The following is a 24,191-nucleotide window of genomic DNA, read 5'->3' as shown; positions in this document are numbered from 1 at the left end:
AAATTCTTGGCATTTTAGAATAAATAAACCATATAATGTTGTGCCAAAACAGATAGACTATTTCTTATGTTTCTAAAGAGTGGAAAAAGGACCAACTCTTTTTCTGAGGTTTTATATATACATATATATTTATACTATGTTTCTTTTATTTCTTTTTCCATGATTATATTCTTGTGGGAGTGGGTAAATCATTAACAGTGAAACGACTGTTTCATCCAAAATTCAGTGTTCTAATGGTCTGTTTTCTAAATGAAGTTTCTATGAATAAAAACATGGCAGCTATGTGGTCATCTAGTTGGTAACAAATGACCAGGTTAGTGCCACCCAAGCTTTCTTCTGTAATTGGAGTCCAAATTTTGTTTTAAAAAAGGAGAATAGTAACAAAATGATAATTTTTTTGTTCCACAGAGGACAATTAGGATGTAAAAATTATGATAAACTGAGAGAATACTGCAGAGTAGGGAGGGAATGACACTTGGGCCCCCATAGGGCATGCCTGCCTGGCCATTTTTCATCCATGTAAATTTTGCAACTCAATATCTTGAGTGTGGAAGGCACGCCTCAGTGTAGTGTTTAACCATGTATGTTTATCATTCATTCCACGAGCATACTTTAAGCACTTACTCTAGTAGTGCTAAGGCCTCATGGTGTGTGATGGGGCTCAGAGGTCAGTGAGCTGCACCTGGAGAATGCCAGCCTCATCTCTGAACCTCTGTCACCTACCATGGAACCTAGCACTGTTGTTTCTGGGCTGCCCATTCTGGGTCATTCTTTTCCCATACCATTTTGGAGAGGAGGGGGGCTCTCCTCTGCTGTCCAGCTTTCTCCCGCCCCTGAAGACATGGTTCAGATTACTGTTCTTCCCTTAAGGTATTCCCAACTCACAGCCATCCCTGCCTCTTTGGTCTCGATGCATTTATGTCGAGTGTCACTCAGCACATCATTTTCTTTCCTCATGCATGTTAGTTGAATAAATGAATGGATGAATATATGAACAAGAGCAGTGCCCTTCATTTGGATTCAGTTTTCACTCACTTAGTAGTTACAATCCCCTTGAAAGGGTGTTCTTAGACTGATTTCGGCCTTTCTCGATGGACAATTCATTCAACCACCTACTAATAATTATATGATACCAAATACTTTCATGCTGCTGCCCATACAACAAGTGCTGTACTAATTGCTTTCTGTGTAACTCATCCAATCCTCCCAGCAGCCCTAAAAAGTAGATACTGATATTAGTTTCATTTTACAGATGAGGCCACTGACACACAGAGCGCTTAAGGCACCCACCGAACATGGCTTATTAACTTGCAGAGCTGGAATCAGCACCAGGCAGTCTAGCAGTTTCATCATGAATTAAGATTTAGAGTAAAACTGGTGACATGTGACTCCTTGTTCTGCCCCTCTAATGCCTTATGGTCTTCACCTGTGAATTGAGAATAATTCAAGAGATTACTGAGGTGGAGAGGTTGAATGAGTTAAAGATATGCTGCTCAACACCAAGCCAGTAAATATCCAGTGATGGTAGTTCCATGGACTTCTCCTCACTGCTGGCCATGTGGAACTTAGATGCTGGGCCTGGAAACCATGGGTGTGCCCTCAAATGGCCCAAAAGCTGTCTTTCACCAACCTTGAGATCTTTGCTCTCACTCATTGAAATCTTTTGCCTTGCCTACGCCCTTTCTGGAAGGCTCTCCTCCAGAATGGGGCATTGGTGTTAGGATTTAAAAAACTTCCTGGGTATGTACCCCTTCAGCTTTTTTCTTCTATGAGATGTGTGTGTGTGTGTGTGTTTTTGTTTTTGTTTTTTTTACGGATTTATATTGTCTTGTTTCAAAAATGGATTTAAGGTGAGTTACTAAGCTGCAAACAATTCTATGACATAATGTGGATATACATAGGATAAAAGTGAGAGAAAACAGTAAAAGAAGGAGAGAACTATGGATCCCCAGGATAGGATTGACACACAGAGCATATTTTTTTTAAAGATTATTTATTTATTCATGAGAGACACAGAAAGAGAGAGGCAGAGATACAGGCAGAGGGAGAAGCAGGCTCCATGCAGGGAGCCCAATGTGGGACTCGATCCCGGAACTCTGGGCTCACACCCTGAGCCGAAGGTAGATGCTCAACCACTGAACCACCCAGGCATCCCCCATAGAGTATATTTACAAACTCTGAAGTCCTGGACATTTACTAGATGTCTGCCAAAGGCTGGCTGTGACGTTCTTAGAGGTTGTCACTGAATGGGAGGCTATGAGCCTGAAGCAACAGTAAGCCAGTTGCTGAGGAGAAGGAATCCTAATGGAGGGCCCAAGAAAGATTCTCCACTGGCAATTCACATGGGGGGCCCTCTGGTGAGTGTGTATGAAGTAAGCATGAAGTGGCTGTGGTTGGCCACTGGTACTGTACATCAGCCCCGGGCAGACTGGAGTCTGGGAGTGACCACCGTGTGGCCTGGGAGGGACTGTGCTCCTGTGCCTGCCTGAGCAGCTCCCTCCTGCCTAGAACAGGAACCATGGCCCCTGAGGCAGCCAGGAAGTTAGGTTTGTGACTAACAACCAGCTTCCCTGTGTGGTTTTGACTGATTTCCTGCTCATTTTTCCTTTATTTCTTAGAAGTCGAAATGTCAGACTTTTTTTTTTTTAAGATTTTATTTATTTATTTGAGAGAGACCAGAGAGCACAAGCAAGGAGGGGGGAAGGAACAAAGTAGGAGGGAGAAGCAACCCCCACGCTGAGCAGGGAGCCCAACTTGAGATTCGATCCCAGGACCCTGGGATCACGACCTGAATTGAGGGCAGATACTTAACTGACTGAGCCACCCAGACGCCCTGAAATGTCAAACTTTTAATAGATTAACATATTTGTTTGATTTTTTGATTTAGAGCCATGTATGCTTTATCAGCATATGGATTTCTTGTATTACTTTTAAAACTGCTATATTTAGGCCTGATGTTCTGTGGTTACGTGCTAGGATCCGTTACATAATTTAAGCACGGGGTGTTTAAAACAAGAAGCCAGGAACAAGTTCTCATTATATTATCTGGATTAGAAATGATTTTCTCACTGACATTGGAAAGTTTAAAAGTTCTAGCCGCTGTCAAAGTGTAGGTGGTAAATCGCCTCAGTTGGATCCATGACTTATGATTAAGATAAGTGATTTAATTGTCATCCCAGTGCTGCTGCTCCCAAGCTCAGAATTCTTCATAGAAGACCAAAACAAATCCAAAAATAGGCCTCTGCAATATGTAAAAAATTTTCCTACTTCATATTTGGATAAGGAAGTAAATCATTGTGTTCATTAATATACTTCTTTCTTTTTTGATTTATTTCCTGGCATGAGAGATCCAGTTGCCTTAATGATAATCTGTCCATTGAGCATAAGCCAGAGAGTCTCCCCCAAGGCTTCTATGTGACTAAGTGGTCCTAGGGAAGGGCCACTGTAAGAATAGTATGGATTGGGACTTGCACAGCTCTCAGGGGCACCAAGCATGGAGATCCTCTTCTGGAGTCCCTCTGTCAGTGGTTGGGGTATAGGGACAAGGCTCACAGCTTTTCCTCTGCCACTTAGCCTCTTCTTTCCCTATCAGCTCCCCACCCCCAATTTGGTTTCTTGGTCTCCAGTCAAAAGCTTGTCTTCCTCCCCTTCTTCCTTCTCTCATCTTCCCTCCCTCTTTTCACGTTGACTTGGCAACATTTGTTGAGGGTGGATATGACTGGATCTGTCCTTTCCTTCATGGCTCCCTTCCGCCCTCCCCACAGATACATACATGCCCTGTGTGTGACAGAGCCTACAGAATTTGGAGAAGCACAACCACACACCAAATGCCCAGACTGTTCTAGAGGCCTCTCTGATTGCATAAATGGAGGGAAACTAAGCTCTACAGTATAGGAGAAGCCATGCAGATTCCCAAAGTGCTTTATTTTATCAAACTGGTTTTAATTATTTTTAGAAGATCTTTATGGTCACAACCAGATGTACAGTGGTCTCAGCAAGAGCAGACCATTTTGAGAAGCAAAATTTTCCCCCAAATAGGGAAAGAGTTGTATTAAATCGTACAAAATACATTTTTCTTTCTGAACTAAAAACTAATCAGGAGACAGTCATAGGAGACTGACATTGCAGAAAACTCCCTAGTAAAATCAGAGAACTATCTTTAGAAATACTCCCAAACAGTTGGAAAGTAAGAGAGGGATTAAGAAGATAAAAAAGAAAAGCAGGTTTGAAGGGAGAAGGGGAACTAAATGGAATTAAAGCAATAACCAGAGATAATTCTTTAAGAAAAACCTTTTCTAAGCTAAAAAAAAAAAAAAAAAAAAAAAAAGTCTGGAAATTAAGAGAATTCACTCTGTTTAAAACAAAATGCATGAGAAGAGATTACTAGATACCCCTTGGTAAAAATGTAAAGGTCATATATAAGGAAAGAATCTCATAAAGAACATCGAAGCAAAACATAAAGCTTAAAACACCACCAGCAGCAGCAGAACCAGTGACTTAAAAACCAAAAAGATACGGCCTCAGGTAACAGAATGAATACGCAATGGAATAAATCTTCAGTGCTTTGAGAATAAACAAATTGGGCACAATTGAATTGTATGTGGGGACAATAGAAATGTTTTTAAACCTTCAAGAAAACTAAACAGAGTTTCTTCAGTAAATTATTCAAAGTAATACTTTAAGACATTACTGGGGAACATGACAAAATCAAAATTCACAACTCAAAAAGTTTCACGTACACACACACACGATTATACATCTCAACTCCAAGGTAAAACTTTATTTCAAGAGGTGAATGATATTGTTACAAAAATCTAAAAGGATGATGGCATGATTTATGCCACAGACAAAATAGCCAAGTCTCAGCAAGAGAGAGTGGGGAAACGAAGGGTTGAATTCTTCACATTCCATCTTGAGAGTAAAATCTTATATTTCATCCTTATCTTTGAAAATTAGGTAGATCTAAGTTTAAAATATTTTTGGGCAATTTCAACTTCACCAAGATAGAATGGGGGGAATCTAATCATCATTTCACAATGTGTGTGTATTAAATCATCATGTTGTATGCCTTAAATATATATAATTTGTCAATTAGCTCTCAGTAAAGCTGGGGGAGGGGGAAGGAATTCTGGGGAGTGGGACCAGAGATTGGGGTAGTGAGGAGATTCATTATAAAACTTGTTATACTTTTTTCATTTGTACCATGATGCATTCATTTTATATTAAAATCTATTATTAAGAAAAAGATACAGGCAAGCATTTTTTAAGAAAAAAATTTGCAGAACTGAAGAGCAGAGTTAGTATGGTCTTTATTGCAAAAGATAAGTAGCAGGCCCTTGGGTGGCTCAATTGGTTTAGCATCTGCCGTTGGCTTAAATCAGGATCCCAGGGTCCTGGGGTCGAGCCCCACATTTGGCTCCCTGCTCAGCGGGGAGTCAGCTTCTCTATCTCCCTCTGCCTGCTGCTCTCCCTGCTTGTGCTCTCCCCCTCTCTCTGTCAAATAAATAAATCAAATCTTAAAAAAAAAAAAAAGACAAGTAGCAACAGAAGTTAATATTAATGATACATGGCAAACTGAAGCTAAAAAGCAAGCTGATAGGGCAAGTAAGTCCTAGGAGATGCCTTGACCATCAGTGTACACTCACTGATCACCCTTGGAACTACTGTAACCTGTTCTACCTGCTCAAGGTTGGCATATGATCACACTTATCTTTTACTTTCCCCTTCAATTTCTTGAGGTCTCATGAGCCATATTACCAGGAATTCCTCTTGAGGAATGAGCAGTGTATTCCCCCAGAGACCACTTCTCTCCCCCTTCCCCCTTAGTTGTCCAGGAACTCCAGGAGGGTTACTTTGTCCAAGGAGAATCAGACCACTGTCAAACACCAGTGCTGTGGCTGCTTGCTGTAACAGGGCTGGTGTGGGGTGTTCTGCTAGGCTAATGGACTCATTTATCTAGGTAGAAAGTCAAAGGTTCAATTTTTAAGTTCAGAGAGACCTGATCATATCTGTAAAGCTTCAGGGAAACAACCCGTAGGGACCACGAAAGCGAAGACACAGATGATAAACTGGACAATTGATGGGTCAGTGAGCAGTTAAGGATGAAGAAGCAGTGAAGGTTGGGTCAAGATTTAGGTATGCCTTTTGTCATTCCCTCCAACAGATGTTTCAGACTCACTCACTCTTAAGCTCTTAACATCACCGTTAGCCTCCCTCTCATAGTACAAAACATGTCCAGGTTAACAGAGGATGTAGAGGTCCCTCCTGAGATACAAACCTCCCCCATATCCCTGGATCCACAACTTGACACTCTTCCTTTTTCATCTCAGTAGAAAAGGTATCCCCTTCTGCCCCCCCCGCCCCCCCCCCCCCCCCCCCGCTGTCCAGAGCTAGCTTCCATGATGGTCTTTTCTCAACAAGAGCCCTGGAGCCCATCCTTGGCTCCATCCCCTTGCCCCATTCCCTCCGCTCCAGCAGCCCTCCCTGGTATGCCTGCCTTCATATTGCTGAGTGCTCTGACATCCAACTCTGTTCATGCTGCTCTCTTGCTCAGCGCTTAGGAGATTCCTTTCACCTGCAGAAGAAAACCCAGATGCCATAACATGGCCACTCATGTGCCTTGATTGCCCTCCCCCCCCCCCCCCCCCCCGTTAGCTGTTAGTTCTTCTTTCACTTCCCTATGTTTTAGTTATCCTAAGAATCCTGACCATCTGGGTTCAGATCTTGGCTTTACCACTTACCAGCTGTGTACCCTTAGGCAATTTGCTGAAGCTCTCTGGGCCTTAGGTCCTCATCTGTAAAATGGGGATAATCAGGGGTGCCTGGGTGGCTCGGTCAGTTAAGCATCTGCCTTTGGCTCAGGTCGTGATCTTAGAGTCCTGGGATCGAGCACCATGTCGGACTCCCTGCTCAGCAGGGAGTCGGCTTCTCCCTGTGCCCCCACCCCTTATGCTCCTGTGCACGCTTGCTCTCTTTCTCAAATAAATAATTTTCAAAAAAAATGGGGATAATCAATGTTCCTGCTTAAAGGGCTGCTGTGGGAGAGATGAGTTCCTGCTTATGAAGCACCTGGATTAATGAACACCTTTATGTATAAACAGGAATGTATAGTTAACCACCTTACCCAGTCTGACAGCCCAATTCAGTAGAAACGTCTGAACACTAGCACTAAGCCCTTGGTAAATGTGAGCTCCTGTCATTGATACTTCGTATAGCTCCTCAGATGTACCATCCTCTTGTTCTCCTTGAATCTTTTAAGGATATGGTTCTTTCTCCTATTCCTCCACCCTCTCTCCCCTCCTTGCCCTATTTCTGACTGGCAGATTGTCTTTCATCTTCAGGGTCTGCTCTATTACCACCTCTGTTAGGAAGCCTTCCTGGATTTCCCCCTACATGTATATCCATGCCAAACTTGATGAGGGGTACTTTCTCTAAGCTTCTAGACCTATCTTTATTGCACCCCCCCCCTTTTTTTTTACTTTGTTGACTTGATATTTTTTTCTGGTCTGTGACAAACTCTAGGGTGCAGTCATTGAGTGCTAGAGATCAAATCTAGTCCATTCCTCTCTTATTCTCTTATCAGTTGCCAATGCCCGACATGGAGTAAGTACTCAATTAGCGTTTGTCAAGTGAATGAATGAGTGCATAGGTAAGGACATATTCAGACAGAACACAGTAGAAGATGCACAATTTCTTAGCCAATAAGAGATGGTCAAGCTTATTAGTAGTCAAATCATTATTGATTAAAATGAGACATCATTTTTACCTTTGGAGTTAGGGGATGCTTTTAAAAATGGTATCTGTTCCTGTGGACACTCAACTCTCATTGCTGGTGGGAGGGTCAAAGCAACTTAACACCGTGTATCAAGATTTTTTTGGCCACCTGATTATACTTCTGGGACACTATCCAAAGGAAATTTATTGTACTCCAATGTTTCTATATATATTTTAAAGATTTTATTTATTCATGAGAGACGCAGAGAGGCGGAGACATAGGCAGAGGGAGAAGCAGGCTCCTCACTGAGCAGGGAGCCTGATGTGAGACTCGATCCCAGGACACTGGGATCACGACCTGAGCCTAAGGCAGATGCTCAACCACTGAGCCACCCAGGCATTCCAAATATTTACATTTTTAAACAGGAAAAAAAATTTAGATGTTACCTCAAAAGCCTGTGAGGAGGGTACATAGTTTTTCAAAATTATTTTGTGAATAAACAAGCCAAAAAAAAAAAAAGATGACTGCTTCTTTCTTTCCCTTTCCTATTCCCCACCCTATACCACAAGTTAGCCAGTCTGTTCCTTCCTCTGTGACCAAAGGAAATAATTTCAAATACAGACAAATGTTTGCACATGAAGATGTTCATCATGACATTACTTATGTAAAATTTGAGAAAAGCCCACAAAGTATCTAATAGGATGGTTTAGCATTTTCCTTTCAGAAGAGTATGTGATAATATGAAATGTATTAGTTAAATGAAAAAAGCAGGCCATAATATATGTTCACAGCTATTAAGAAGAACAGGCAATTAAATATCCGTGGATAGAAAAGAGACTTCAAAGAAGTATATACCAAAATGTTTAATTACTTGGTTATATTTGGGCAGTGGGAATGTATATGGCTTTTTTCCTCACTTTTATTATTAACCAGATTCTCTCTGTTTAGACATGTGTTCCTTTTATAATGGAGTAAAGCCAATAAATTCTATATTTTAGAGTGTGTGTTCAGGAAGAATTAGGACTGATTATGTTTTATTTGATATGTTTTGATATTAGTAAGCCTTGAATTACTAAATTGATTGTAAACACCTGGAAGGCACAGACCTAGTCTCGTTGAGGCCATTGTTTGATCAATAAAGACCTGTGGACCTATATGGGGTGGCCTTCCATGTAAGGTTCATCCCCCACCCCCATTGTCACAGGGGCCAAGATGGCCTCTAAAACATCCGGCAACCAGTGAGAAAGAGTTAAGAAAAAAAGCCAAACAAATGAGGTTGGCTTGGAGACAAATAATCCTTGAACACAGGATGGTTGTTAGCCAAAAGGAAGGTGCTAGAAAATGAATAGCTCTGCTTATAAATGAAATGAATATTCATTCCTTTCTGCCCACATTGCAAGTTAAGCGCCATCATCCACACTTTTCATTTGCTGCTACCAAAAAAATCTTGACATAATTTAAAAACCAAAAAACCAAAAAACACTGTTGTCCAAGCCTCTTTAAATGTCAATTAAATGGTACTGTACCAAACTGTAGAAGAATTACAGAAGAGTGGCTTTAAAGGGTTTCTAAAATTGCACTTCTCTGAGGAATATTGTTCATAATACACAGGAATTGCTCTTAACTACATGAGAATCTCTCATTTTTTGTTTGGCTACACTTACACAGCCCCAGAGTCGAGTGCACCAAGATATACTGGATTTCAAACTAAATAAATCAAAATTACCATGTGCATTCCACTTCATGTCAAAACAGGAAAAGCCATAGCATTTGATGTGAAATGAAGATTAGAACAGCCATAGAGAGAAAACTAGAAGTCTGCTTACGTTTGGAATAAGAGAACAGGGTCAGTGATTTTCAATGCAGACTTCTCCTGGAGAAAACATATCACAAAATCAATTTACAATGCAGATGAATTTGGCAGTAATTATGATACTGTCAAAAGATTCTTTAGTTTCCAGAGGACTTATTTCAGAGTCCAGTATGCTTGCCTGTCATTAAGAACTTGACAGGCATCAGAGGAATTTAAAGCTAAGGTGTTAGGTGCCATTGCCCTTTAAAAATGACCAAAAAGGGGCACCTTGGTGGCTCAGTCGGTTAAGCATCTGCCTTCAGCTCAGGTCAGGTCATGATCCCAGGGTCCTGGGATTGAGTCCCGAATTGGGCTCCCTGCTCAGCAGAGAGCCTGATTCTCCCTCTTCCTTTCCCACTTGTACACACGCTCATTCATTCTCTCTCTCTCTGTCCAATAAATAAATGAAATCTTTAAAAAAAATGACCGTAAGGAGGATAGAGCATCTCTATATGTAACAGAGAATGAAAGGGGGCACCTAATTTGATTTCTAAGAGTTAAGCATTTGTGCAGCTTCTCAAATGCATTGCATACATTATATAAAGAAAGGCACACCTGGAGCTTATTTACTTTATCACTTCAGACTTAATCCTCTTAATCCTGAATATGACTTAATTAAAACAAGTGTACCATGCTCCTTTTACATTCTGGGGATAAATTCTCTGATTTTAGTCATCAGAAACATTTCACATTTTTCCAAGATGAACTTGCTTAAGAGAAGTAACTCTTTCAGCTTAATACAACTTGAAACTATCTCCATTGTGGGATGAGGAGAGTAATACAAATCATTATTATTCATTGGGCATTCATTGTGCCAGGCACTAAGCTAAATATTTTTTACACCTTGCTAACTTAACCCTTAGTTTTCATTTATTCAGCCAACTATTTATTTATAGAGCGCTTACTGTGTTCCAGGGGCTATTCAAAGTGTTGGGGATTCAGCAGTGAACAAAATAGCCCTGTCCTCTGTGAAGCTTACATTCTAATTGAGGGATAAAGATGATAGAATAAGAAAGTAAATGATGCACCAGATTAGCGTGTGATGAATGCCACTGAGGAAAAGAAAGCAGAGAAGTGGTTAGGGAGTGCCAGACTCGTGGAGGGAGGGGGTCACATTTTTAAAAAGAATGGTCAGAGAAGGCCTCACGGAGAAGATGACACCCAAACAGATGCGAAGATGTCCTATAGGAGGTGAAGGACGAAACTGTGTAACTATCTTTGGGGAAGAGCATTCTAGGTAGAGGGAGCAGCAACTGTGCAGAGATCCTAGAGCTGGAATGCATCGGGCTTGTTGGAGGAAAAGCAAGGAGTGCAATATGGCAGGTACAGAGGGAAAGAGGGGATGAGGCCCAAGAGGTAGAAAAGGGGACATCCCATTAGACACCACATCATGAGACTTTTGGGTTCTACTTCGGGAAAGATGGCAAGCCCTCAGAGGGTTTTGAACAGAGGCCTGGCATGACCAGCAAAGCAAATGGTCTTGTCCATTTTCACAGGTGAGGAACAGAGCTTTGGAGAAGTAATTTACCAAAGTTCCTATTTGTTAGTGAATTAGTGGGGCTGGAGTTTTAATCTAGGTCTGTGTAATTCAAAAGCTCATACTTTGCCCACTAAACCACACACACCACCTCCCGATTGCAAAGAGGTTTCTGACCCAGGCCAGAGTAGATGATTCTCTTAGTCTGAGATTGACCTCGTGTTTCTCTTTTCTCTGGAGTCCTTTGGCTTCTCTGGCAAGGCCACCATGTCACACAACTCCAGGAGACACCATTTACACCATAAGTCTATAAATGTCCTCCCCAGAGTACTGCGTGTCTGGGCAGTGTCCAGACGAAGTGGCCATATATGACTTTGTTCACCACTGAGAACGTTCATGTTTTTGAACTATGGTTTAGGCAGGTAGCAAAATCCATTTGGTCAGACGTTTGTCCCGATCCTATTTTGATGTGTCTTTCTGTCTCTCCTTCCTCTGACACATACTCTACCAGCTGTTTCTATCCTGCCCACTAGAAGCACGCTGGTCCAGTAGTATGGCAGGCTGGGACGTCAGTGCTGGTGAGGGAGGATTTCCTGCCCTCCGTGGGCAGCTTAGGCCCACAAGAGAAGACCTGAGGGAGTGTAGGATGTGAGCAGATAGACCTGGCTTCTGATTAGTAAATTGTCATCAGAATTTCTGCTTGGCTTAATTTAAACGCAGCCAGATTTTCTTGTAAGCCTCAGAGCCCAAAGCTTGGATTTTTTTTTAAAGATTTTATTTATTTATTCATGAGAGACACACAGAGAGGCAGAGACACAGGCAGAGGGAGAAGCAGGCTGCCTGCAGGGAGCCCGATGCGGACCCAATCCCGGGACTTGGGGATCACGACCTGAGCCGAAGGCAGACGCTCAACCGCTGAGCCACCCAGGTGACCCTAAAGCTTGGATTCTTGAGCCCTTGTTTATGTTGAAGCTAATTTTTGTAGTTGGTAGGAAAGTTATTGCTTAGACTATACCAATTCAGTGTGTAAGACAATACACTGAGATTCCAAGCTTTAAAGTGAAGTTTTTATTCATTATTACTTGAGTGGGTGACTTTAATGGAATTATGTCTTGTAAAACAGCTTAGCATTTCATGTTTCAAAATTCTGCATGGTTACTTCAGTGCCCTAGAGCAGTTTGGCATTAGTTTTTTACTCTTATGACTTTAATTACAAAAACGGAGAGAAAATCATGGCAGCATCCTTTATAAGATTAGCTAAATAATACCGCGATGATCCGTGTAAAATATTATTGCCAGGAACAGAGTACAATGTTGAGTAAAGGCGAAGATGATTGCCATTTTGAGTGTTAGCTATTAGCACTAGTAATCACAGAACACCAGATCAATGCAATCAAAGCCCCTTTTTAAAATGAATTTTCATTTCCCTTAAATGAAGGTGCAGGAAGCCCCAAGATCAGACTTTGCTCTCAGGTGGTATTTCAGGTTCACTCTGAAGGTTTAAGTGAGGAAGGGCTATATGTGGTAAAAGCTGGATCATTGTTTTCGTGGCTGCTGCTAGCAAAAACAATATGCAAATAATAGTTGGATGGGTCCTCAGTAGATTAAATATAGAATTCCTGAGTGACTCAGCAGTTTTACTCCTGGGTAGATAAACCCCCAAAATTGAAAACAGGCATTCCAACTAAAACTTGTACATGAATGTTCACAGTGGCACACAATTTACCTTTGGCCCAAAGGTAGAAACAACCCAAACGTCCATCATTACATGAATGGTTAAACAAAATGTGGTACATTCATCCAGTGGAATATTATTCAGCCCCCCAAAAGGAATGAAGTATTAATACATGTTACAGCATGGATGTGAACATGAAAACGTTATGCCAAGTGGAAAAGCCAGACACAGAAATGGAATGCTATACAATTCCATTTATATGAAATGTCCAGAACTGGCAAATCTGCAGAGATGGAAAACAGATTAGTGGTTGCCATGTGGAGAGAGGGCAAGGAGGAAGGGAGAAAGCAGAGTGACTGGCTTCTTCCAGGTGACGAAAATGTTTTGGAGTAGATAGATGCCTAATGTTGTGAATGTGCTAAATGCCACCGATGGTACACTGTGTGTTCTGGGTGTTTTATTACCACAGTACAGAAAAGGCGGAGTGAAAAGATCCTCATTCTTTGTGAAGCCCATTCAAGTTTGGGTGGGGTGAATTACATAGAAGGGATACATGGCAGACGGAGGGCAAAGTAGTGGCAGCCACTTGAGGTCTGCTTGACAAGTCTGGCACTTCCTGGTTGGGATCCCCAGTCTTGGGACCTGCCTTGTGTGGGTGCAGTGGGCACACTGGCCACACCAGCCACACCAGCCTCTGCTCCGGGAGCGCCTGGTGTCTCATGTGACTGGAGACAGTTTTAAGTCTGGGGCAGCTTGTTTGAAAGCCTCACTGAAAGACGTTGGAAGCGGTGGGATACTGAGCCGTTTAAAACCCAAGCATGCAGAAATCCAGCAGATAGAAATTCTAACTGCAGTGAGGCCAGGACAATTTCAGTTTACCCAATGAAAAGGAAAATAAACTTTTATGACCTGGTGGTGCTAGAATAAGTTTAGTTAAAAGTGCGTGGAGCGTTTCTAGTTACTGCCACACACGTTCTTTTCCCTTGTCCTTGGGAGAGTGCCACTGTTCTTCACACTGTTTCTACCCTCAAAAGAAAAAAAGTTTTCAAATGGTTTTTCTTTATGATGATGAAAGTAGTAATTGTTTATTACAGAAGTTGAGAAAAAGCAGAAATTCTCTATATATGTGTCTGTGTATATAAATCTCAGAGATCGGGGATAAGATTGTAGATGTTTTGGCACTATCCGTTGTCCTTTTTTTTTAATTTTTTATGTAAATTCCAGTTACTTAGCAGAGTGTTATATTAGTTTAGTACTTAGCAGAGTCTTATATTAGTTTCAGGTGTATAGTAGAAGATTAGCCACTTCCATACCACCTGGTACTCATCTGGACAAAAGCACTCCTTAATCCCCATCACCTGTTTAGTCCATGAATCTGTAGGTACCAGTATCTTCAGTTTCACTAGGATCATACACCTATTGATATAGCATGGGCATCTTTGGGAATTACTGATTTACACACTTTTTGTGGTTGTGTAGTATTCCATTTTACACACATTGTCATGACTGGTGTCCTAAATGAGCAGGGGGCTTCCTTAGAGTGGTTCCTCTGTGGTCACTTATCCCTCTGTCAGAGATGGTTGGTGACTCAGGTTTCTGAAATTATTTTCTATTATTTATGCTGATCAATGGTAGCCTTCAAAGCAGAGGTCATGGATGGTAATGGGAGTAGAGATCTATAAACAATCAACTCCAAAACCCATAGCTTTTAGGAAATTTTCCCTCACTGAGCTCCATTCCATTCAGTAATTCTGTCTTCTGTGTCCCAACAGAAGAGGGACAGAAGACTATGCAAGGGCATGGGCTTTGGGGCCAGACTGCAGGGGTTCTCATTCTGGCTTTCATGATGTTGGGCAGATTCAGTGTCTCAGTGTTGTCATCTGTAAAATGGGGATAATAGTCCCTATCAGAGTTCCTGAGTGGCTCAGTCGGTGAAGCATCTGCCTTTGGTTCAGGTCATGTTCCCAGGGTTCTGGGATCGAGTCCCACATCAGAGGCTTCTGCCTCTATCTCTGCCACTCTCTTACTCTCTGCCAAATAAATAAATAAAATCTTAAAATAAGGTCCCTGTCCTCTAGGCCAGTTGAGATGATCCATGCCAGAAGTCCCTGGTGCACAGGACCTGGCACCTCGCTAGGACTCGGTGAATAGCAAGGGTTATTATCAGTATTTGATTCGTTCAAGTGCCCTTCCCAGTCTGTGGCATCAAGAGCTCATTGTGTGTGCTGGGATGGCTGTAATAGGTTATAGACTCTGAAAAGCTCAAATGCCAAAGTGATGATACAGCGTTTTCCACACAGTGAGCCCCCAGCTAATTGACCCAAACCGACCTGCTGCAATTGTGGGGTCCTCTTGGTTGAAGTTGGTCTTCATTTCCCATTAAAAAAATAAATAGGGCAGCCCGGGTGGCTCAGTGGTTTAGTGCCACCTTCGGCCCGGGGCCTGATCCTGGAGACCTGGGGTCGAGTCCCATGTTGGGCTCCCTGCATGGAGCTTGCTTCTCCCTCTGCCTGTGTCTCTGTCTCTGTCTCTGTCTCTGTGTGTGTGTATGTGTTTCATGAATAAATAAATAAAATCTTAAAAATAAATAAATAGATAGATAGCAAAACCAAACAGAAAACCCAGAAACTCTGAGAAGTGTATAGAGGTGAAACGCAGTTTCCTTTGATAGGTCAACATCATGGCTGTGGGCTTTCCAACACTCCTATCTAAGGAAATTCTTGACTAGGAGAGCCCAGAGATCTTCAATGATTGTGATAACAACTAGAAATATATCAAAGAACAAAAAGCCATTATTCTAAAAAAAACGGTCTATAGCCGAAGAGCAAATAAAGTCTTGTCTTCCATCACTTATTTGGGATTCTTGGGAACTGAATTATTATCAGTAAGTAGATTTTCTAGATGGCAAAAGCTCATTCATGTAACCACTGTAACATTTGGCATTTTAACTATTTTGATGTACTACTTTCTTTACGCGTGCTGCATGGTTTATAGCTTTGATACAGAGAATATATTGAAAACAATCCTGCCAGTTTGTTAGGCTTTGAGTTTCATTGTTAATATGTCGTTGCTGTCCTTTGTCTTTTAGCTCTTCCCTGTAATTTTAATGCCATTTGCCTTTGAGAGACTCAGACAACTGTAACTCTGCCCTGCTCTTCACTTTTTACTCTTCTCTCTCCCTTCTTTCTCACGGGCAGGGTGTGTTGGTCTTAGTTTCTACTGCAGAAATGTTTCTAATTGCTTTCTCCAACTCAAGAAGACCTTTCTAATGTGCTGATTTATAAAATTGTATGCCCTGGAAAACCAGAACCCCAAGTCTGTTACTATTTTGTGTAAAGTAAGATTAATAGGCATTGAATAAAATCATGTATTCTGTGACAGGTTCTTTGACCATTCAGGGACTTTGAAAGATTTGCTTTCTGGTCACAGGCTATTATCTGGTAGAGATTTGACTCTGGGCAAGATGCCACTTTATTTAGAAACTGTAGTGCTTATGGTTTTCCATTCTAGCCCTGGTGCTTTCCTGCTGCTCATAAGTGAAGTCGCTGATGAAGGAAAAATAGTCCCCTGTCCCCTGCGCAGTTGATAAAAAGTTTTATAATATGGAATTTGGATATTTTTAATAGAGAGTACAATATCCTTAGATGGAATTTCATGTGTGTTTTCTCATTTTCTTTACAGAGACATAATTATGAGTCTAACTGTTGGGAAACTCATAGACCATGAACTTGTAACTCTTGCACGTCACTACGGGGTACCCAAGGACCCATGTCCCGATATGAGTGTCCTAATTGCACAGGCCCATGAACAACTCAAGAAAAACACTTTTGAGAATTTTGAAAGTCTCATTTCTACTTGTGTATACCAAGATCGAGAAAAGTAAGTTTTATAGACGTTAGTAGATCATCTAAGTTTCTGTGGACCCAAGTAACAAAGGAATTTATATCTTATCCAAAACGGGCAAAAGAACACTGAGATGTTCCATCATACTCCATTACATAGCAAAAGAACTTTAAATCATTTTTGGAAAGTATCTGGGTACCAATATTTCGTAGCGATGATGAGCTTTGTTTTTTGATGGAATGGGAAAGTCCCTTGTGTCTTCAAAAAAAGATAAGATACCCCTTTGCATTTCCTTTTTTTTTGGTTTCTAGAGGCTTTCAATGGAAACATAGTAAGTCCAGATGTTAGAAGGTTTAATTCTGAGATGTCTTCTTCTTACATTATTCTGGTGATAGCTGGGATTTATAAATGTGTCTTTTTTTAAAAGATTTTATTTATTCATGAGAGAGAGAGAGAGAGAGGCAGAGACACAGGCAGAGGGAGATGCAGGCTCCATGCAGGGAGCAGGGAGCCTAACACGGGACTCGATCCTGGGTCTCCAGGATCACGCCCTGGGCCAAAGGCAGGCACTAAACCGCTGAGCCACCCAGGGATCCCCAAATGTGTCTTTTCTAATACAGAGAACAGAGAATTTATGAGTAAACTTCCTATAAAATTTCTTTGAAATTATTTCTTCTTGAAAATAACAAAGTTCAGCATAATCAATTTCTAGTTCTACATTTCTAACATTTGCCATGTTTCTATTGATCTTTACTAAGTCATTTTTATAAACTGGAGCCCCATGTTAGTGTTTTGGTGTTCATCTTACCCATAGACCTGATATTGTCGGGGAAAATACTTACCGGGAATTAGAAAATCTTAGTCCTAACTCTAGCCTCTGATTTTGTTACCAGGTACCACTGCCATTTCTTTGCCCCATGATTTATCCCATCATTCCCAGACCTGAAGTTCATACCCAAGTGGCTGGCTGCATAAACTAAGTATCTTTGGAGGTCCCAGAGTTTATCTTAATGATGAGCATGATTTATTTTTGTAATCCATAATACACTGTTGTTGAGTTCTTGTAGAGATGGTATTTTCCCTTAAGCTTTCTTGAGCCTCTGGAGGTTGTATGGCCTGAGCTTTGTGTGACTCTGGCCCTGTCTTCCACCCTGGTGGTATCCCTTGCCCAGGGTGAGAAGTGTGATGCTCCTGCACTAAAGGACCACCTCCTGGGAATGATGGAGCTGCTTGATCAGATGGCTCTGAGGTTTTTCCAGATCTGACCAGCTTCAATTCTAGACATTCACATTCTCTCATCGTCTTATAAACTCACTGTGAATACAGCAGCTTCCTTTCCTTCCTATTGGTTCTGATTTTTCCTGGTGCCTAGAAGAGCATTGGCTGAATGAGAACATTGGACAAGCATTTCTGTGCCCCTGGTGGCAGCCTGGGGAAAATCACTGTTGAGCTGCTCTGGAGAAGTCATCTGACAAAATTGAGGTGGATGTGAAAGCACCAGCTGAGGCTTCCAGGTTACAGATTTGGGTCCAAGGAAAAGACTAGAAACACACCCTCAGGTCATACAGTACTTGCATTGGGGGGTCTAGATGCCTGTCAAATGAAGAGGTGTTTTCAAATATCAGAAAGTTTGACTAGTGGTCAAGAATGCAGATCAATTACTTAGAGCAACACTCATGGCTTCAGACTTAATATGCTGTACTATCACCAACCAAGAGTCTGAATCTTGATGGAAAGGCCTTTGGAAGGACAGAATCTGATGACTTCTGAAATGGAAAAAGTTGGTGAAATGCAATATGACTGTTTTTCCTTATTGTGAATTCCAATACCAATTTTTATACTCGTTTCCATGTGCAGATTTTGAGGACACATCTGTATTTTCTTTCCTATAGCATGTAATTGTTACTGGAGAAACATAAAGTACATAAAGACCTGTTTACTTTGTTTTAATGCAGAAAAAAAGTATTACCCAGCAAAGACATCAGAAGGCTGTGCAAGTCCTTCAGGTTACCTTTGTCTGATGATCTTCTGGGATCCATACTGTCCGGGTAAGTGAGAGCTCCACCCTTCATGGAGTTTGTCCTGCATATTTTTGTTTGGGGGCCTATTCCTGGTTATACATTCACCTCTAATTACCCTTGATTTACCCTTGACTGTTTCCACTATATTATTGATGACACACGTCCATGTGAGTGTCGCAAAAAGAAAAGTTAGTTATGATTTTGAATACTGGCCTATTACGAACTGAAATTTTATCTTTTTAACATTAAGATACACATACACACAGATTCCTGAGACAAAATGAAAACATCTGATTTCATTGGTTATGAGGGTATTAGATCTAAAATTCAGGGCAGGTTTTTCAAAGCTGTCATTCCTGCTGGTTAAAAACATGCAGGAAGAGGGCCTAGTGTTATTAGCACAGGACTCTATCCTACTAGAGCACCAGATGTAAAGTGTGAAGATTATGAATTTGCAAAAAGGAAAGCACAGAGAACCACTTTCTAAAATACCTGGCTCTCCTATTAATTGTTTACTTTTGACTTCTGGTACCACCCTCCTAGCTGTGCAGATTCTGGTCATCTTTTATGTTTCCTGTGGCATTATCCCAGTCCTGACTCTGACTCACTTATCTTCGTAACTCTGACATTTTGAACTGTGTTCTAGGCATTGTCATCATTGCTCTGAAGACATTACCTCACTGTTTTGTGAGAACAACTTTGGGAGTCACAACTATGATCCTATTTACGTGATGATGCTGAGGTTTAGAGAGATGAGATATTTTTGCCCAAAGTCACATAGTCTAAAGGAAGAGCTGTAACTTAATCCCTGAACCTTTCAAATGCACATCCCCTGCTTCTAACCATTTTGAATTACTGCCTACAAATATCCAGTAGATAAGAATGTCCTGACAGTTCTACCTCCTTCCTACTCCTTGCATCCACTCTTCCCTCTCCATTCCCACTATCTTCACTCTTGTTCTGACCCATATTTCTTCTTGACTATTACGGACCTTCTATGTTGGTCTTTCTCCTACCAGTCTCTAAATGTTTAAATCCATCTTTATATACAGCAGCTTAATACCTTCTAAGAACAAAAATGTCATAGTGCTGCTCTTCTGCTCACAAACTTTCTATAATGCTTTAAGGGGAAGACCACAGTCATTAGCTTTGAACTCCTTCTCCCCCTTCTCCATCAGGAGGCTTTGGGCTGATAGAGCATTGGTCTTAAGCAGGGGCTAGAGTGGAGAGTCCTCATTTGAGACAAAAGGAACGGATAAAAGTAAATCCCATGCAGGACAACTGGGGTCTGAAGTATCAGAAGGGAACTGAGGAGAGCCAATCCAATTGGATGTGTGCATTGGATTGACCTGGGATATTTTCTGGACTATCAGCTCAATTTGCTTTTATTTGCTAGCATCGGTGTGAGGGATAAGTAAGTAGGTCAGACTTGAGATGGAATAGGCAGGCCTAAGAGTCCACTTTCTTTAGTTAGCACATTCCCAAAGCCACATGGGCTAGCTAGCTATTTATGTACTTATTATTTATTTATTTAGCAAACATGAGCAGGGGGAATGGCAGAGGGAGAGAGAGAATCCTCAGCTCTATGCCCAGCACAGAGCCCAGCACAGGGCTCGATCTCATGACCCTGGGATCATAACCTGAGCGGAACTCAAGAGTGGATACTTAACCAACTGAGCCATCCAGTAGCCCCTCCACATGAGCTCTTTAACATTTCACATGTATACTTCCTGCTTCCCACTTTTTTTTTTTTTTTTTTTTTTGCCTTTTCTCTTGCTATTTCTCCAGTAGAAAATAGCCTCCAGTTTTCTTCACCTACTGAAAGCTTGCTCTTCCTCCAGGACCCGTTTCAGTTAGTACCCCATCCATGAAACCCTCTTAGATTCCCTTGGCTGGCAGTGATTATCTCCTCTAAATGATTCTCACAACTCTGTGTTTCTCTTTTTGTCTCTTACCTTGTAATGAAGATATGTGACTTGATATTTGATCTATTCAGATGCAGAGACCTGCTTTCAACCTATTTGATTTATCATCTGTAAACAACCAGTCAGTTGTCAAATCTTGATAGTTTCACCCCTGCCTTGTCTCTCGTATTCTGTGAATCCACCTGCTAGCTGTGTGATCTTGTGCAAGACTTTTTTGAAAAGCTTTATTTATTTATTTGAGAGAGAGAGAGAGAGAGAGAGAGCGCACAAGCAGGAGGGGCAGAGGGAAAGGGAGAAAAAAAAATCTCAGGCAGACTCCCTGCTGAGCACAGAGCCCAATGCAGGCCTTAATCCCAGGACACTGAGATCATGACCTGAGGTGAAACCAAGAGTCGGATGCTCAACTGACTGAGCCACCCAGGTGGCGCTTGTGCAGAATTTTTGAGCTGCCTAAACCTCAGATTCCTTACTTCTGAAATGACATAATACCCACTTCCTGGCAGTTCTGAGGGTGACTCGAAATAACATATATAGAGTACTCAGAGCAGCACCTGGTGCTAGGTGGTGAGTGGGATTGAGGAGAGAAGTTAAAGTCAGGGACCACAGACCACACACTCTGACTTAGAAATGAACTGGAAGAAACTTGTGTCCTTCTACATAGAGGAAGCCTTGTTTTCAGACAGTTGGATCTGAAGGCGTTTCGCACATTAAGCTGTCTTCCAGTCAGGAAGCTGTGGATATTTATTAGATTATCTCTTATGGCCCCGGGGATGAATTGTCCTGGAGAGTCCAGTGATGTGGGAGCCTGGCCTCTGGAGGACCTCGATGTTTCTTCTCTAGCACTGAGGCCATCAAGTCATCATCCTCTCCTTTTCTCAGCGGACTGTTTTGTCTTTGCCTTTATGATTTGACATGAAAGGCAGAGGATGACTGTTGCGCAGCTCGCTTCGAAGACGTCTCAGGCTCAGCACACATCCGCCTCCAAGCTCAGCTCAGCTTTGTGGAGGTCATCCCTCTGAATTGCGAAGCAGACTACGTTCAGTCTAACTCTGCCTCTAATTGTGCAGTGACCCTGCCCCTCACTCAGGGGAAACTTTAGACTAGTCAGTAGAAAGTCTCACATTCCCAGTCCCCTCTCCCTCCAATATGCCCTGCCACGATTTGGGTCACATGCTTGGTGTTTTGCATCATCTCCGCAGATTCCTTTCAAAGACGGCCCTAATTCCTAATGGACCCATCAGCCTGCAGCTTACATTTATATTCTGCATTCTTATTGTTCCCCAAAGACTCCACAGGGCTTTCCAGAGCCTTGACCAGACTCTCTTTCTGCACAGCCCTCCTGTGGCACGCTAAGCCAGAGCCTCTCTGACGTCTACCATCTCCTGTGGGAGGCAGGCCTGGAGTTTGCTGTTTTGGTTCAGTGCACGCTCTGCCCAAGGGCAGTTTTACCTGCCGCGGGATGCAGCTGGGCAGCTGTTGAGCAACTGTATATAGCCCTGCTGGGTGAATTCAGATCTGGAGATGGAAAACAACATGGCTAAAGATTGGGCCGATTTCTTTCATGCAGTGATTGTTACCCATGTGTTTTTCTTAGCCTCGTGTTTTGGTATGAAGAGTTCCCTGTACTGCATTTCCATTTGTCTCTTGTGATTTCAGTTAGGTCTTTTCCTTATTAGCCCCTCGAGCTGGGACCAGACTTCAAAATCATTTCACATCCGGTTACCTGAGCCCCCACCAGTTGGTGCTGTGGTAGCTGGTATGAACTCACCTTACTTAGCAATCAAATTCATTTCACTAATACATAGAGAAGCAGACTTAAATGTCCTAAGTAGTAGTAGTAATGGGTAATACATTAATAATGGGACTGACACTCTGTATTGACATAGTGCCAGGGGCCCGAGAATATTTTGTAAATCCTTGAGCACTTTAAAAGGTACATTCTAGTTGAGGGTAGGCATGATTCCTCATTTTCTGAGCACAGACACTGAGGCATAAAGAGGCTTTGTCACTGTGAAAGAGCATGCTGCAGACCAAGATGAGTCTCTAACAGAATTAGAACAACAGTTCCCTAAGATACCCTAAACCTTTGTTTCTATCTGAGCTCCTAAGCATCAGGGCTATGTCTCATTCATCTTTGCAGCCCCAGAGACTTGTCCTGTGCTAATACACTGTGTATGGGGAGGGATGGGGGACACGTGCTTGACATCCACCAGACCTGCCTCCGAGCTCTGCCAACTGCACTGCTTCCCACCCATGTGATCCTTGTAAATGGACTCAACTCCTCTGAGCCCTCATTTGGATTTTTTAATGTTTCCTCAGTATTAATAAGCAAGAAAGGCTGGTTCTCAAACCATCAGGAAGTGGAGAGTATTCTGTGGTCATTCCATTCTGTGTTCTGTGTGGGGCTGGGGAGTAGGGGTAGCCTCCTTCCCTAATTGTGGCCTTATGAATCGACACATGGAATAACTGGAAATTCAGGCACAGCTCTTTCCCCAGCAGCTCTGCCCCAAGCTGGCCTTTTACAGCTGGCTTTGGGCTCCATGGAATGCCTTAGAACTGGCCTCCCAAGAGAGCGGGTGCCTCATCCAGAAATATCAGTTAAAATGGAAAAAGTTAACAGGGCTTTAAAATCATCTCGTTATACTCTCCCCAGCCTCGCCCCCTGCCCCCTTCCCAGAGGCATGGTTTGGACTCCCGTGATTTCACCCAACAATACCTGGCAATGAGGCAGAAGGACAAGGGTCAGGCCATGTGGCTGCTACTGTTGCAGGGTTTGGTGCACTGGAAGTTTTGGAGAGAGCCCCACCTCCTACATGCTTCCTGTGTTTTCAAATCTAAGGTGATTTGTAGTTTTTAAGAACTCTAGAAAAAGATTCCAAACCCCTATGGACCAACAGCATTGACTTTTGTATATGATCCTTACTTGGTTGCTGTGACCTGCCTCAACTAGGAAGGTGTGTGCTGGAATGAAATTGGAATTTCAAGGCCTGGCTGTCTAGAGATAACCAGAGCTACTCACTGATAACTTGTGCCATGCCACCTTGCCTGCTCTGAGGTTTTATGACCAACTGATGCAGTGGTCCAGAGCTCTCCTTTTTTCTCAACTTGTCTGGTCTTTAAGAATCTCACCAGGTGTTCAGGTGTGCGCCCCTGGATTTGTTGGGTAATGAACTGAAACCAGACATGACCGAGTGAGTCCAAAATGTGTCTTCACAGGGGCGCCTGGGTGGCTCAGTTGGTTAAGTGCCCAGGTCTTGATTTCAGCTCAGCTTGTGATCTTAGGATCTTAAGATTGAGCCCCAGGTTGGGCTCTGTGCTGGGCATAGAGCCTGCTTAAGATTCTCTCTCTCCCTCCCTGCCCCTCCACTCCTCTCTCTTTCTCTCTCTCTCTCTACCCCCCCACCCCCCCAAAAAAGTGTCTTTACTGCCTTTCCTCCTTTCACGCCCCAGACATGCAGCCCGCCCATTCCTGTATGTGACAAGATGGCCCTCACAGCACAGGGGAAGCCATGTTACTTTTCAACAAAATACAGCTGCCTCTGCACCTTTTACCTCCACAGATGGTGGAAATAAAGCAGATCAGCTTTATTCCCTGTGGCAAGGAGATAGATGGCTTCTGCAGTTGTAGAGCCATTTATCATTTTTGGGAGGGGGAGCAAAAGCACCCGTCAAATGACACATTAG

At 42.4% G+C, this 24,191-nt stretch overlaps 1 protein-coding gene across 2 annotated transcripts in view; it reads left to right on the top strand.

Annotated features, from left to right (window-relative positions):
- The window catches only part of EFHC2 (EF-hand domain containing 2), a 203,199-nt gene that overhangs the window by 148,028 nt on the left and 30,980 nt on the right, over positions 1-24,191 (top strand). Inside the window, exons 12-13 of one of the 2 annotated variants that reach the window (XM_026012247.2) lie at positions 16,400-16,597; positions 18,517-18,609. In XM_026012247.2, the coding sequence (XP_025868032.2) occupies positions 16,400-16,597; positions 18,517-18,609 (291 nt within the window). The remainder of the gene's footprint in view (positions 1-16,399; positions 16,598-18,516; positions 18,610-24,191) is intronic. The other variant, XM_072744937.1, reaches the window with a different exon arrangement.

Source organism: Vulpes vulpes, chromosome X (assembly GCF_048418805.1).
Source record: "Vulpes vulpes isolate BD-2025 chromosome X, VulVul3, whole genome shotgun sequence".
NCBI lineage: Eukaryota > Metazoa > Chordata > Mammalia > Carnivora > Canidae > Vulpes > Vulpes vulpes.
The sequence above is the reverse complement of the archived record's forward strand: the minus strand, read 5'-3'. Positions and strand labels throughout refer to the sequence as shown.